The 13,644-nt window shown below is 44.5% G+C and overlaps 1 protein-coding gene across 1 annotated transcript in view; it reads right to left on the bottom strand.

Moving 5' to 3' along the window:
* Col24a1 (collagen type XXIV alpha 1 chain) overlaps positions 1–13,385 on the bottom strand; it is a 269,283-nt gene extending 255,898 nt beyond the window's left edge. Inside the window, 3 exon segments of the mRNA XM_037207167.1 lie at positions 7,937–8,001; positions 12,680–12,810; positions 13,235–13,385. Coding sequence (XP_037063062.1) covers positions 7,937–8,001; positions 12,680–12,735 — 121 coding nt within the window. The 5' untranslated portion in view covers positions 12,736–12,810; positions 13,235–13,385.
* Positions 13,386–13,644: the final 259 nt, after the last annotated feature.

The raw sequence follows: 13,644 nt of genomic DNA, 5'->3' as shown, positions 1-13,644 counted from the left end.
AACCAAGCAAATGAAGGACCTATATGACAAGAACTTTAAGTCCCTGAAAAAAGAAATTGAAGAAGATGTCAGAAAATGAAAAGATCTCCCATGCTCATGGATAGGCAGGACCAACATAGTAAAAAATGACAATTTTACCAAAAGAAATCTACAAATTCAATGCAATCCCCATGAAAATACCAACACAATTCTTCACAGACCTGGAAAGAATAATACTTAACTTCATATGGAAAAACAAAAAACCCAGAATAGCCAAAGGAATCCCGTACAATAAAACAACCTCTGAAGGCATCACGATCCCTGACTTCAAGCTCTACTATAGAGCTACAGTAATAAAAAACAGCTTGGTATTGGCATAAAAACCGACATGTCGACCAATGGGATTGAATTGAAGACCCTGACATTAATCTGCACACCTATGGACATATAATTTTTGACAAGGAAGCCAAAAGTGTACAATGGAAAAAAGAAAGCAACTTCAACAAATGGTGCTGGCATAACTGGATATCAACGTGTAGAAAGCTGCAAATAGATCCATATCTGTCACCGTGCACAAAACTTAAGTCCAGGTGGATCAAGGACCTCAACATAAATCCAGCTACTCTGAACCTGCTAGAAGAGAAAGTAGGAAGTAGTCTTGAACACATTGGCATAGGAGATCACTTCCTAAATATAACACCAGTAGCACAGACACTGAGAGAAACAATTAATCAATGGGACCTCTTGAAACTGAGAAGCTTTTGTAGAGTAAAGGATATGGTCAACAAGGCAAAGCAACAGCCTACAGAATGGGAAAAGGTCTTCACCAACCCCACATCTGACAGAGGACTGATAACCAGAATATATAAGGAACTCAAGAAATTAGACATCAAAACGACCAACAATCCAATTAAGAAATGGGCTATAGAACTAAACAGAGAATTCTCAACAGAGGAAACTCAAATGGCTGAAAGACATTTAAGTAATTGCTCAACATCCCTAATTATCAGGGAAATGCAAATCAAAACAACTCTGAGATACCACCTTATGCCTGTCACAATGGCTAAGATCAAAAACACTGAAGACACCTTATGGTGGAGAGGATGTGGAACTATGGGAATTCTTCTCCACTGCTGGTGGGAATGCAAGCTTGTACAACCACTTTGGAAATCAATATGGCGCTTTCTTAGAAAATTGGAAATCAATCTCCCCCATGATCCAGCTATACCACTCTTGGGCATATGCCCAAGAAATGCTCAATCATACTACAAGAGCACTTGCTCAGCTATGTTCATATCAACATTGTTTGTAATAGCCAGAACCTGGAAACAACCTAGATGCCCTTCAACTGAAGAATGGATAAATAAATTGTGGCTCATATACACAATGGAATACTACTCAGCAGAGAAAAACAATGACATCATGAGGTTTGCAGGCAAATGGATAGATCTAGAAAAAATCATCCTGAGTGAGGTAACCCAGACTCAGAAAGACAAACATGGTATGTACTCACTCATAGGAGGATACTAGATGTGGAACAAGAATGACTGGACTGCTACTCACATCACCAGGGAGGCTACCTGGATAACAGGACCCCAAGAAAGACATCGGGAGATCTCAGCTGGATCAAGAACAGAGAGGCAGAAGAAGGAATAGGAGACCATGGTAAATGAAGACCACATGAGAAAAGGAAGAAACAAAGTGCTAGAGAGGCCTACAGAAATCCACAAAGATACCCCCACAATAGACTGCTGGCAATGGTTGAGAGATAGCCGGAACTGAACTACTCTGGTGACGGGATGGCCAAACACCTAATAGTTATGCTAGAAACCCCATCCACCGACTGAGGGATCTGGATGCAGAGATCCACAGCTAGACCCCAGGTGGAGCTCCGGGAGTCTAATTAGCAAGAAAGAGGAGGGTTTATATAAGCCAGAATTGTTGAAACCAAGGTTGGATAAAGCACAGGGACAAATAGCCAAACGAATGGAAACACATGAACTATGAACCAAAGGCTGAGGGGCCCCCAACTGGATCAGGCCCTCTGAATAGGTGAGACAGTTGACTGGCTTGATCTGTTTGGGAGGCATCTAGGCAGTGGTACCAGGTCCTGTGCTCATTGCATGAGTTAGCTGTTTGAAACCTGGGGCTTATGCAGGGACGCTTGGCTCAGTCTGGGAGGAGGGGACTGGACCTGCCTGGACTGAGTCTACCAGGTTGATCTCAGTCCTCGGGGGAGGCTTTGCCCTGGAGGAGGTGGGAATGAGGGGGGGTGAGCTGGGGAGAAGGGGAGGGGGGCAGGAGGGGGGAGAACAAGGGAATCTGTGGCTGATATGTAGAACTAAATGATATTGTAAAATAAAATTAAAGGAAAAAAGTTATCAAGTTTTAGAGCCTAACAAGTTGTAGAGTTAACTCTTACTATGAAAATCTAAATAGATATATATTAATTCTAACAAGTTCTCAATATTTTAACTTTTCATACATCTTGGCCAGCCATGTCTTACTGTTATATTCTTTCTGATACTGCACTTTATGCCAAATTTTTAAAAAATTGAAGTGATTTTCCCACATCCATTCCTACATTGTCAGCATTAATTGGACTCAGAGCAATTAATAATAATAAAAATTTAAAAGAATACTTGAAGTTGGGAAGTGTATGGGTTGATGGGTCCTGGAAAGCATTTGAAGAAGGTACTGGGTGGGTGGTTAAGATCAAAATATATCACATGCATATATGATATTTAAAATAAATAAATAAAAACAATCTTTAAAAAGTTATCATTTAAAATGAAACCACCAGGTTCATAAGAAAGATTACAAAGTGCTCACCATACTTTTCTTTTCCTTGCCAATTTGTATAAAATGGCCAGATTAACGAGACAGTCTTTCCATATTCCTTTTGTAAGGTTTGTTTTAGTCACTTCCAAACAGTGCCAAAATCGTGACTCAAATATAAGCTTCCTGGCTCCAGGTCACTGAGTTAAGGAACTAAAGGAAATGATTTACGATCAGTTGCTTTTACTTTTTCAAATCCCTGAGGATATGGGAAGAGAAGTGGGTCTAGACTGTGGTCTTCCGTTCTAGGAAAATGTATTGCACTGTCATCACCTCAACACCTTGCACGTGTTATCTCACTTCATTCGCTCTAAACCTCGTGCATTGTGACTCTTATCTCCATTTTGATCTGCGGGAAATGAGGCTCCCGGTATTTCAGGAATTCATCCAAGGTCACATAACTTCTTAGCAGTATAATCTGACATAGACCTGGGCTATGGTTCCAGAACACCTGGGTCTTCAAACACCTTTGGCACAGTGGGTATGTTAAAAGCAACAACTGTTTCTTTAAAGTCTCCTTAATGTAAGTAACAGGTTCATTCTGTATAAACTGATCAATGCAAACTTTTTATAAAGTGAGAAATGAAGCTTTAAGCTGCATATCAAAGTTGTTGATGAAGTGCCCGGTGTAAGGCGGCAGAGTTGCTGTAGCTAGAATGAAGAGCCTCTGTGTGACACTGGATGAAGGTACACAGGAGACACTCTTCTTCTACCTGAGGGAGTGTTGACATGTGTCTTCACACTTGCGGTCCTGAACCAGAGATACGATGCCTTTGGAGAGTTAGTTACACAGTCAGTCCAGTGTGGCCCACCGTGGAGTGGCACCACATCCTGCTGCCACATCTCACCGGCAGCCAGTGACAGAAGAAAGGGGCGCCGCGGCAGGTAGAGAGCCACCCATCCACGCAGATCCCCAGAAAGCTACATCTTCTGTAAGTCACCTTAGCCTGAAACAGACTCCCTTCTCCAGTGACACCCAACAACGGACTAGAAGGCAACCAGAGAATTTCTATCCATTATGATGATAGTTACGGTGGCTTGTCTTAGCTGTGTTAAAATTTAAGAAATAACTGAAATTGTGGAAAGTCACAGATTTCTTTTTTCATTCAATCTTCAAGATCTTTCTGAGGAAAAGAAGAAAGTATGGTTCAAGTCTACGGAAGTGGGTGAGTAGAAGAGACAGCAGCAGGCAAATGACGTTAAGAGACTTTCTTTTTTCTTGATGCATGGAGGAGCTGAAAGAGTGAACTCCAAGGCTTGCAGAGGCAGACAACCATAGGCAACAGGTCAGCTCAGGGAAAAGTCCTGAAAGGCTCAGGAACGGGAGGGCCTCGTTCACTGGATTCTTGGGATTTCAAATTGGGGTGTTGGGATAGTGGGAAATAGCTAAGCATTTGTGTAAGAAACTCTGAGACCACAACATGAAAGTAGAGATTGATGAAGTTGAAATATGACCCCATCAAAGCAGAAGATGTGGAAGCACCATATTCAGAATAAGGGAATCCCGAGAGATCTATATGACACATTTGAAAACAATCCCTTTGGCCCAGACTCTTTTTCACTGGACTTCAACAGAGGTAACCACCATGATTTTATTACACATGTAAAATTGAGGGAGGGGCTCCTCTCTAAAGACATTCCATGGGTCCAGACAACTGGGTTTAAACTTCAACAGTGGTAACCACCATGATCTTATTACACATGTAAAACTGGGGGAGGGGTCCTCTCTAAAAAGCAGACAACTTCCATGGACCAGATCTCACAGAAAACAAGCTGGGTAACTGGTGCAACCAGGCAGTCGGCCAGGCCTATCCTTCAACATCCTCATGTGAAACATCTCAGTTGTCAGGCCTCCATGAAAATAATTCCCAAATGTATTTTTACTGTCTTATTTTTAAGTGATAACAGAGACAACTGCAGATTCTTAAAGAATATCTGCAATATAAAAATCAGATCAAAACAAAGAAAACTTGGAAGAAAAAAAAACAGCACAAGAAGAAAAGCTCAAAATGTTATTCTCGCCTATAGCGAGGTTAGAGCAGGATGCGCACCCAGGAAACACGACCAAGATGCTGCTTCCTATAAGGAAGAAGAAGAAGAATCAGAGTGAGGAGGGGCAACATGCAGATAAATAGAAATAAAAAAGTTAGGAAGAGTAACTCAGGAAAGGCTCTTACCTCTCACCAAACAAAGATGGAAAAGAGGATCTTAAAGTAAGAAAACAAATAATTCAATTGTGGAGATTCAAGTATGCAGCAGAAACTGCAGAACAAAAGGAGTTCATTAGAAACACAGACACAATAAAGGGAAATTTCCAGAAAGTGAATGGTGCTTCCACATCGAAAAGGCCCACTGTATACCCAACAGGATGGAGAGACCCATATTATGACACATTATTATAAACTTAAAAACATTAAGAACAAGTGAATATAAAGACCTCGAGAAGACAAAGAACAGGTCCTAAGTGAACTACCAAGAATTACTCTACCAATTTTAACAATTGCTCCGCAAGTCAAGAGACAAAACCACAAAAGCCTTTCAATTTCAGAGAAGAAAAAACTTACAGAAAAAGGTTCTCTACTCACCCACACTGACTCCCCTTCCCTGTGAGGGTTAGACAGACAGCTTCTCAGCAATGCAAAGCTTCCCAAGCTGCCCCAGCTTAGCGTGTATGCTGAGGATGCAGCTGCACCATGCACATCCCACACACAGGGAAATGGACCAAAAGAAGTGAGTTCCAAGAGAATGGATCTAACACGGATGAGAGACGCCAACAGCAGAGCCAGTGTAGAGAACTAAGCAGTCGACAGTTGAGCAAAACTGTAGCTTCTGGAAGGTTTCCTCCAGGAAAATAAGGCAAAACCAAACTTTAAAAATGTTCAAGAACTATGGTATGTTTGGGGAGAAAATTTTTTCAAAGATGTCTTAGAATTTCTTGTAGCATATGAGTAAATAACTTAAAATGTCATAGAATGCACATAAAAGCAATGGGAATAAACAGTGAGTAATCGTGAGGCATTGTTAACAAAAAAATGTATATGGACATAATAAGGTAAATTACGAGAGCCAAGAAGTTATGGATTTATATTGAGGTGATAGGAGGGGAAGAATTAGCATAATATAAAACATTAAATCTTCATCATCAATAATAGGAAGTCAATAAAATATTTAAGCATATTATTAATAAAACAAAGATTAAATCAATAAGGTGTCAGAGAGTCTCAGAGTAGATAAAGGCAAAAAATTTGATTTCTTAGTGTAACTTACCTTTAAGCCATATGCAGGAATTACTCTGATACTCATTTTTAATTTTTAAAATGTTTCACAAGTACAGACATACTTCTGAGATTCTCACTGAGTCTCCAGCTCAAATTGAGATTTGACCACATTAAGGTTGCAAGTCATGATTGTGATCACTATAATAACGTGATTTTTGTTATTTTCTCCTTTTTGTAACATTTATTTGTCCCTGCGTGTGCATGCCACATGCACGTGGGTGGCCCTTGGAGGCCAGCAAAGGGTCAAGTCCTCTGTAACTAGAAGAGTTCCAGGCAGCTGTGAGCAGAAAGTGAGTGCTGGGAACAGAACTCGGGTCCCCTGCAAGTCCAGCAAGCACTCTTAACCACTGAACCATGGACGCAGCCCCTACTGACCACCACTTTGATTTGTTAGAGAGAAGAGCATCCCTTCCTTTGCACACCTTCTTTTTGCAAACAAATACCTCATTTGTAATCTCTTTACTTTTCATTCTTTCGCATTGCTATCTGGTGCATGGACTCGGGTCACCAGGGGCTCACTGAGTTTATCTCTAAGTTGAAAAGCTGACTGTATCAGAGTCTGGACAGCTGCACGGAGCTATACAAAAGTGAGAGAGGAAAACAACCTAGGGACCACACTGCTAAGGTCTTCTTAAATCCAGCACACTTCCTGGATTTTCTCTTTGAAAAATTTTTTGAACCTCTGACAAAGCCACTTTTATTTCCACTTGGAAGCCAGAGATATTTTTGTATTTATACTTCAGTCATTGGAGAGTAGGATATTTATTGGGAAACAGACACTTTAAAATGTTGTTTAATAAATGAATAAAGTAGGATATACAAAGTTTTCTGAGTGCAACAAGCTAGCAGACCAAACCAAAACACTATTCTCTAGACCACCCCACAGGAATTAAATAATGTTCGGAGCCCACTAATATGCAAATTTTGCTTCTGAATGATGCAAATCCAAACGGAACATTTATTACATGCATGTGTTGTTTCAAGAAGGGCAAAGGTTATTCAGTTACAGTCTGCCACCCCCAGGAACTCCCACTTGAAATGAAGTCACAAGCAAAGCCTTTCCACTGTACAAAACTTCCCTTTTATAGAGACTTTGCTTAAAAATGTAAGCAATTTCACAGACGGAAGAGCTGAGTAATTTCTTAAAGGTCATATTTACCTCCCAAATTGATGTTTTTTGGTACCCTTGTGTCCTCCTGACCTGGCTATAATCTCCTATTATGGTCTAATGTTGAATTTCAGGTTATGATGACTTAGCAGGAATGTGCCTTGGCTGTGGCAAGCAAGCAGAAATATTGATTGTTTTGAGACAGGGTCACATGTAGCCCAGGCTGGTTGCTGACTTGCTAGGTAGCCAAGGGTAACTGTCCCTGATGGCAAATCCTGACTGTCATCTAGATGGGATTTAGAATCTCAATGGAAATAAATTTCTGACTATATCTGTCAGCAACTTTCTAGACTGAGTAAATGAGGTAGGAAAATCCACCTTAAATGTGGGCCTCACCACTGCACGGGCTGGGGTCCTGGACTGAACAAAAAGGAGAACTTGAACTGAGCATGTGCACACAGATGCGATGGAGGCCGCCACCTCAAGCTCCTGCCTCTGTGCTTCCCTGGCCGTGATGGACAGAATTTCACACCGTGAGTCCAATAAACGCGCCCTTCCTCAAGCAGCTTCGGACGTGAAATTTTTTACAGTAATTAGGAAAATAACTCCCATACTTATCTGGAACTGCATATCTTTCTGTCACCTTTTCCCATGTGCCAAGACTGCAGGTTTATGTCACCAAACTCAGCTCATACATATTCTTAAAGAACAAGTAACAAAATAATCCCCTTACCTTGTCCCTGTGCATGAACAGTAATCCACGCCACACATAGTACAATAAAACGAAGGAGCAGTTTCCTAAGTGGGGAAGAAACACCGGTAAGACATTGACACCGAGGAAGTCACACAGCTCCTAACTCAGGAGTCTGTAGTGCCCTCTGAGAACTGACATCTCCAAAGAGTTTCCTCATAAAGCTGATGCTGCTGAGTAGAGGACCATCCGAAGTCCTCTGCTTTAGAACAAGTGATGTTCAAGAGCTGGTTCACACCGTGCAGATGGCTTTCAGCTGCACGCTAGAACCATTTCAGAGTTTAATACTTGGTCACTTCTCTCTCCTCTCACAAAGATTCTGGTTTTAGGATGTCCACAGTACATAAGTGCATATGTGCATGCGTGCGTATGTATGTGCATGCGTGTGTGTGTGTGTGTGTGTGTGTGTGTGTGTGTGTGTGTGTGTGTGTGTGTTAGAAGCCAGAGGTGGACACCTAGTGTTTTAGTCAGTTGTTCTCCATCTTACTTTTGAGACAGGGTCTCTCACTGCCTTTGAGTTCAACCCTTTGGCTAAACTGACAGGCCAGTAAGCCCCAGGATCCTTCTGTCTCTGCCTCCCCAGCACTACGATGCCTGCCGGACACTGCTGCACTGAGCTCTTCCTTAGGTGGATGCTAGGGTTGAAACACTCCACAGACCGAGTTGCCTCCCTAGCCCTGTATTTTCAAATATTTACCAGGTGGGCCTAATGTGCAAAACAGGGCTGAGGACTATTGTGTAAGATTAATTTCTGCACATGACAGAAGTCAGCATTCTCAGACATTTAATAAAACTGAGCAAGTCTAAAAGAACCCAAAATTGTAGGCACTAAAATTTAATAAAGATTCAAAAATGACAATTTGCAGTAACTGAGGACGCCTAATAAAGCATGAAAGGGTCTGGGTTCAGCCTGCTAGCTTCACCTTTAGTTATTCAGTTTGGCATCAGCCACATTCAAACCATAACCAACCAGACTAGCCAGGTGAAGGCCTAAATTTAGTTGGAAAATTGACCTCCAAAGATCATCATTAGAACATCTGAGGAGCCAATTCTTTTCCCAAGTCTTCCCTAGATTCAGCTTAAGGAGCCATTCGACACACTCTTTGTCATGGAAGTGCAGGTTCCTTTGGGAGAACTCCAGCAATCTCTTCAGGGTACTCATGAGATCCTGAGGATTTATGATACGTGGTGGGCTATCACCATCCATTCCTACAAAGATGGCATTACGATAGCAGGAAAGACTTGTGAACTTCTGTGGGTAGTAGACTTTTTGGTGAGTTGGTGGCCTCCTAACCAGCAGAGGGGTGTGAAGTAATGTGAGAAACACACCTGTAACACACATCTAGCATTTCGACAGCTTTTCTCACCCTTGGTTTTTATGCCAAAAACATCTTCATTCTAACTACTTTATAGATTCTGTGTTTCACTAACGGCTAAGATCCAGAAACAGTTAAAAAAAAAAATCTGTTTTTCTCAAAATAACTGAGAGAAAATGTTCATCCCAGCAATGGGAAGAAAACTGGGCGATATCCACAGCACATGTGTCTCCACTAGTTTGGCTAGTTGTCTCTGTACTTTTTCCAATCATGCTCTCAATAGGCTCTGCTGACTCCCCATGGGAGACCTTGCCTTGGAGGAGGTGGGAATGGGGGGGTGGGTTGGGGGAGGGTTGGGAGGAGGGAGGACAGGGGAATCTGTGATTGGTATGTAAAATGAATAGAAAATCTCTTAATTAAAAAAAAAGAAAAAGAAATAAAAAAAATTAAACTGTTCTGCGACTTCACAGAGTACCAAACAGAATGTCTAAACAACACCCAGAATTGCTTTCCACACACTGTACTTCCTCTCCCTAAGATATCCACTTATTTTAAACATTTATTTGAACACTCAAATAGCTAAGCAACTTAGAAAAGTGTTTCATATCAGCTAGGAAGAATATTACAAACCTTTCAATTACCATAAAAACCATCTCTGGAGACTTTCTGATAACTGAGTTTTGTTTGTTGGTTTGTTCGTTGTCTTTGAGACAGAATCTCTCCTATACCAGCTGGCCTGGATACTGTGTAGCGAAGGTGACCTGGAACCTTGATCCTCCTGCCTCTTCCTCCCGACTACCGGGAAGTACAGGCTTGTGCCCCAACATGCACAGTAGGCTTATGCAGTGGGGGATATAAGCCCTGGACTTCGTGCTTGCTGGGTAAGCGGTTCAACAACTGAGCTCCTCCTAGCCCCCCCCCCCATACAGGGTTGATGCATCTAACACCTTTCAGGTTTTATGTTTATTGTCTTAATTCCACAAAGTCACACACACACACACACACACACACACACACAAAAAAAAAAAAAAAAAAAAAAAAAAAAAAAAAACACTTTTTAAGAGCAACCCTGTGAAAGGAAATGTCTGTATCCAAATTTAAAATTATCAATATTTGGGGGTGACTAACTGGAACTGCCAGAACATCACCATAACAAGATGGTAGTAAGTGGAAATCTCAGGCATCTCAGTAGGGTCTCTAAAGTCTACTTCAGTGGCCTGACAGAATGATCATCAGCTAAGCAAAGTTTTTTCTAAAGCCCCTCCCCCTTTCCCAAGTGCTGATGACATGTTTTCAAATTACAGAACTCTAAATGCTTTGACTATTTTTTTTTTTCTAGAAATAAGTTCTCTGTGTGGTTCTAACTACCTTTGCTCCATTGCTTTTGCATGCGTGTGGTTGGAGCTGCAAGGACCTGCAATCTGGTTAACCATGAGTTGCCCTTAATTTTCCGGGGCCCATCCCCACTGGCTCCTGTAATGGAACAAGTTTGACATCACAAGATCTTTGGGCAGGTAGGCTCCTGGTCCCTGGCTTGAAGATCCCCTCAGAGACCACGGAAGACCATCAACTTCATCCAGGACTGCTACCCACTCCAGCACCTCTCCATAAGCGTTCACTGCCCCTGCCCACCCAATCCGCCAGGTATCATTTTCATCAGAAGTTCCACTGGTGTGTGTGTAATCCTATTTCATTTCCCTGCCCATGCCCTTAACCCCCCCCCCAGCCTCCCCTGCCGGCCAATCATCTGGACCCAGTACAAACTCCAAGCTTCCCAAGAATATATGCAGGGTCCATCCTGGGCCCCTCTAGAAGGACCTTGGAAAGCATGCAAGACAGGGGCCAGCAGCAGACCCCTGTGAACCCCCATGAAGTATTAGTCAGCTACTTGGGCTGGGTGCAGTGGCTCAGGGAAAACCTTGGAGGTGGGAGTTGGCAAGAAGAGAGGTCTGAGCAGAACCTGGGGGTCTTCCAAAATGCTTGAGCCTGCAGGGGATCATGCCCCCCCCCCAGCACACCTGCAGAAATCAACCTGAAAGATGCACTCATTTCTATAAGATCTGATACATCCGAGCCCCATCCTGCCTGGCTTTCTTGGAAGATCCATCATTCAGTGGGACGCTTATCAAGAAAAGCCAGATCAAAGGCCTGGATCTAAGCAAGCCTCTCTGGGAAGGCTGCGGGGAGTGCTTCTAGCATCTGGGGACTGCTGGACTCCCAGAGTAGTGAGGCACACAGTCACTATTGTGCCCTAAGAGTATATATTGGCTTTATTGTGTCTCCTAGAAAAGGGGGTGTGCCTGGAGGTGCAAATTGCTCTGCAGCAGGGAACATTCACACAGGAAGCTTGCAGAGGTCAGAGCAGAGAGCACACTGGAGATCCTGCACAGGACTAGGAAGCACATGTGAACACAAACACTGCCACAAGGCAGGCTTTCTCCACTCCCGCCTCCACCAGCGCTCAGCTGACTTGGACAGCTTGGGCTCTGCCCTCCTACCACCTACAACTAACTCAGCAGCTTTCCTCACTGTATCTTAGGGGCCAGATGAAAATTTGTGTAACCTACCGGCCTCTAATAGGGGCACTCAGACTGGCAGCCAAGGCTGAGAGTCATCATCCTCATGTTTTTCCCCAGTGTAGGGATAGAGGCAGATGGTTGTCCAAAGAGAAGGTGGGCCAGCCCAAGCTCTACCAGGGAAGGTAGATTCGCTTTCACATCCTACCCTTTCCCCACTCCCAACTCTATCCTGGCTGCAAGTATCACTTCTCCACTGACAGACCATATGTCAGGGCTCAGCCTCAACTCCAGATGCTAGAGTTATGTCTGTTTGCCTTCTAAATAAAAGTGATTGTCCCAGACCCTGAGCAGGAAGAACCCTGCTTTCTAGGCTCTGTAATCATCCCTTCTCGCCACTTGGCAACCTAGTCCCAAACCTGTGCTTGCAGAATCCGGAGGATTGCTAGAGTCCTAGCAATCGCCCAGGCTGGGCGCCCTGAGACAGCTGGAATAGGACTTCAGCCAGGGCTGAAACAGGAGAAGGGGAGGAGGGTGCGAGGGTAGTTGGAGTTGGAGCCCAGGCGAGTGTCAGAGCGCTTTGAAACTGCCTGGGGCAGTGGCCGAGGGGATGTTGGGACTCAAGCCAGCAAGCTTTTCCTCCCTAGCCGCAGGATCGCTTTAGCATAAACTGAGACTCGCTGGCAGAAGCTTGCTTCCTTTCAAACACGGTATTTTACAAGTTGAGAAGTCAAGAGAGGTTGCCACGGCAGCTCTCGCCTGCTCCCAGCGCCACAAAGTATCGAGGAGCAGGACCACAAATCTCCAACTCAGTGGTGGATACAGGGGGTGGAGAGAGGGGGTTGGTCTAAAGCCCCTTCCTTCCCCCCTCCCGCGGCGGGTGGGCTACTTACGTTTTTGTGGCGGGGGAGACTTTTCCATGCCTTGTCCTGTAGGCTCCTAAATGCATTTGTATGCATTTGTCCCTGCAGCAAAGCACTAACGGAAAACAGAAGCCAGCTCCGAACTGCTAAAGGTGCAGGTACTGTCCATGAAAAGGGGGAAAGTCACATGAGAACCATGCTCCAACCCGCAAAATGGGGGGGTGGGGTGGGGGGGTAGGAGGATGAAGCGGTGTAGGGTTAGGAAGCAGCACCCAGAGGGGAAGAGAGCTAGGATGCTCCGTGCCCAGCTGTAGCTGGGGTCGCGCTCCCCTGGGGGGACCAGAGGTGAGCGAGACTTCACCCTGAGGCAGCGGGGGGCAGCAGCGACAGCCGGAGCTGGGTAGGGAGCTCAGCCCCGAGTTCACTTGCGGTTCAAAGGAGACTCAGTGACTCCAGTGGAGCGCTCTGCTTTGGGCCTGGCAGGAGAAAGGCGGGGTAGAGGGTGGGGGTGGGAAGAAGGAGATGAAGGGAGGAAGTCCCCGGGAGCAGCCTGCGCCCAAACATTTGTCAAACAAGCACACACACCCACTTGGGAAATCAAGCTGGTGCGAGGGGACCGGGGGCAACAGCAGGCGCTCGCTCTGAGTTGACTGCCGGCTGCTTTGCCGGGAAGAAGAGGAGACTAGTAAATCCGGCTGGTGTTAAATTTCACCGCGCACTGACTTGCAATGACATCACTAAACACAGAGCACACCTCCCCCTCTGCCCCCGCAACCTTCCCCCACCCCAGCGCAGGCCGGCTGCCCTGGTCCGCCAACCTAACAGGGTCAGGCTGGGCCAACTGCACCCTGGGCACTCTAGTCACCTCCTGGCCACCTCCAAGATGAGCGCACTTCCTACTTGTAGGTGACTTAGGGTTATTCCTTCCTCTCTGTGCATGTACCAGTCTGGCTTGCATTTTATGTCAGTCTCTTGCATGACTTCGCATCCCCAGA

The sequence above is a fragment of the Peromyscus leucopus genome, chromosome 6 (genome assembly GCF_004664715.2).
Source record: "Peromyscus leucopus breed LL Stock chromosome 6, UCI_PerLeu_2.1, whole genome shotgun sequence".
In the NCBI taxonomy this organism is placed as follows: Eukaryota; Metazoa; Chordata; class Mammalia; order Rodentia; family Cricetidae; genus Peromyscus; species Peromyscus leucopus.
This window is presented reverse-complemented; position numbering and strand designations above follow the sequence as displayed.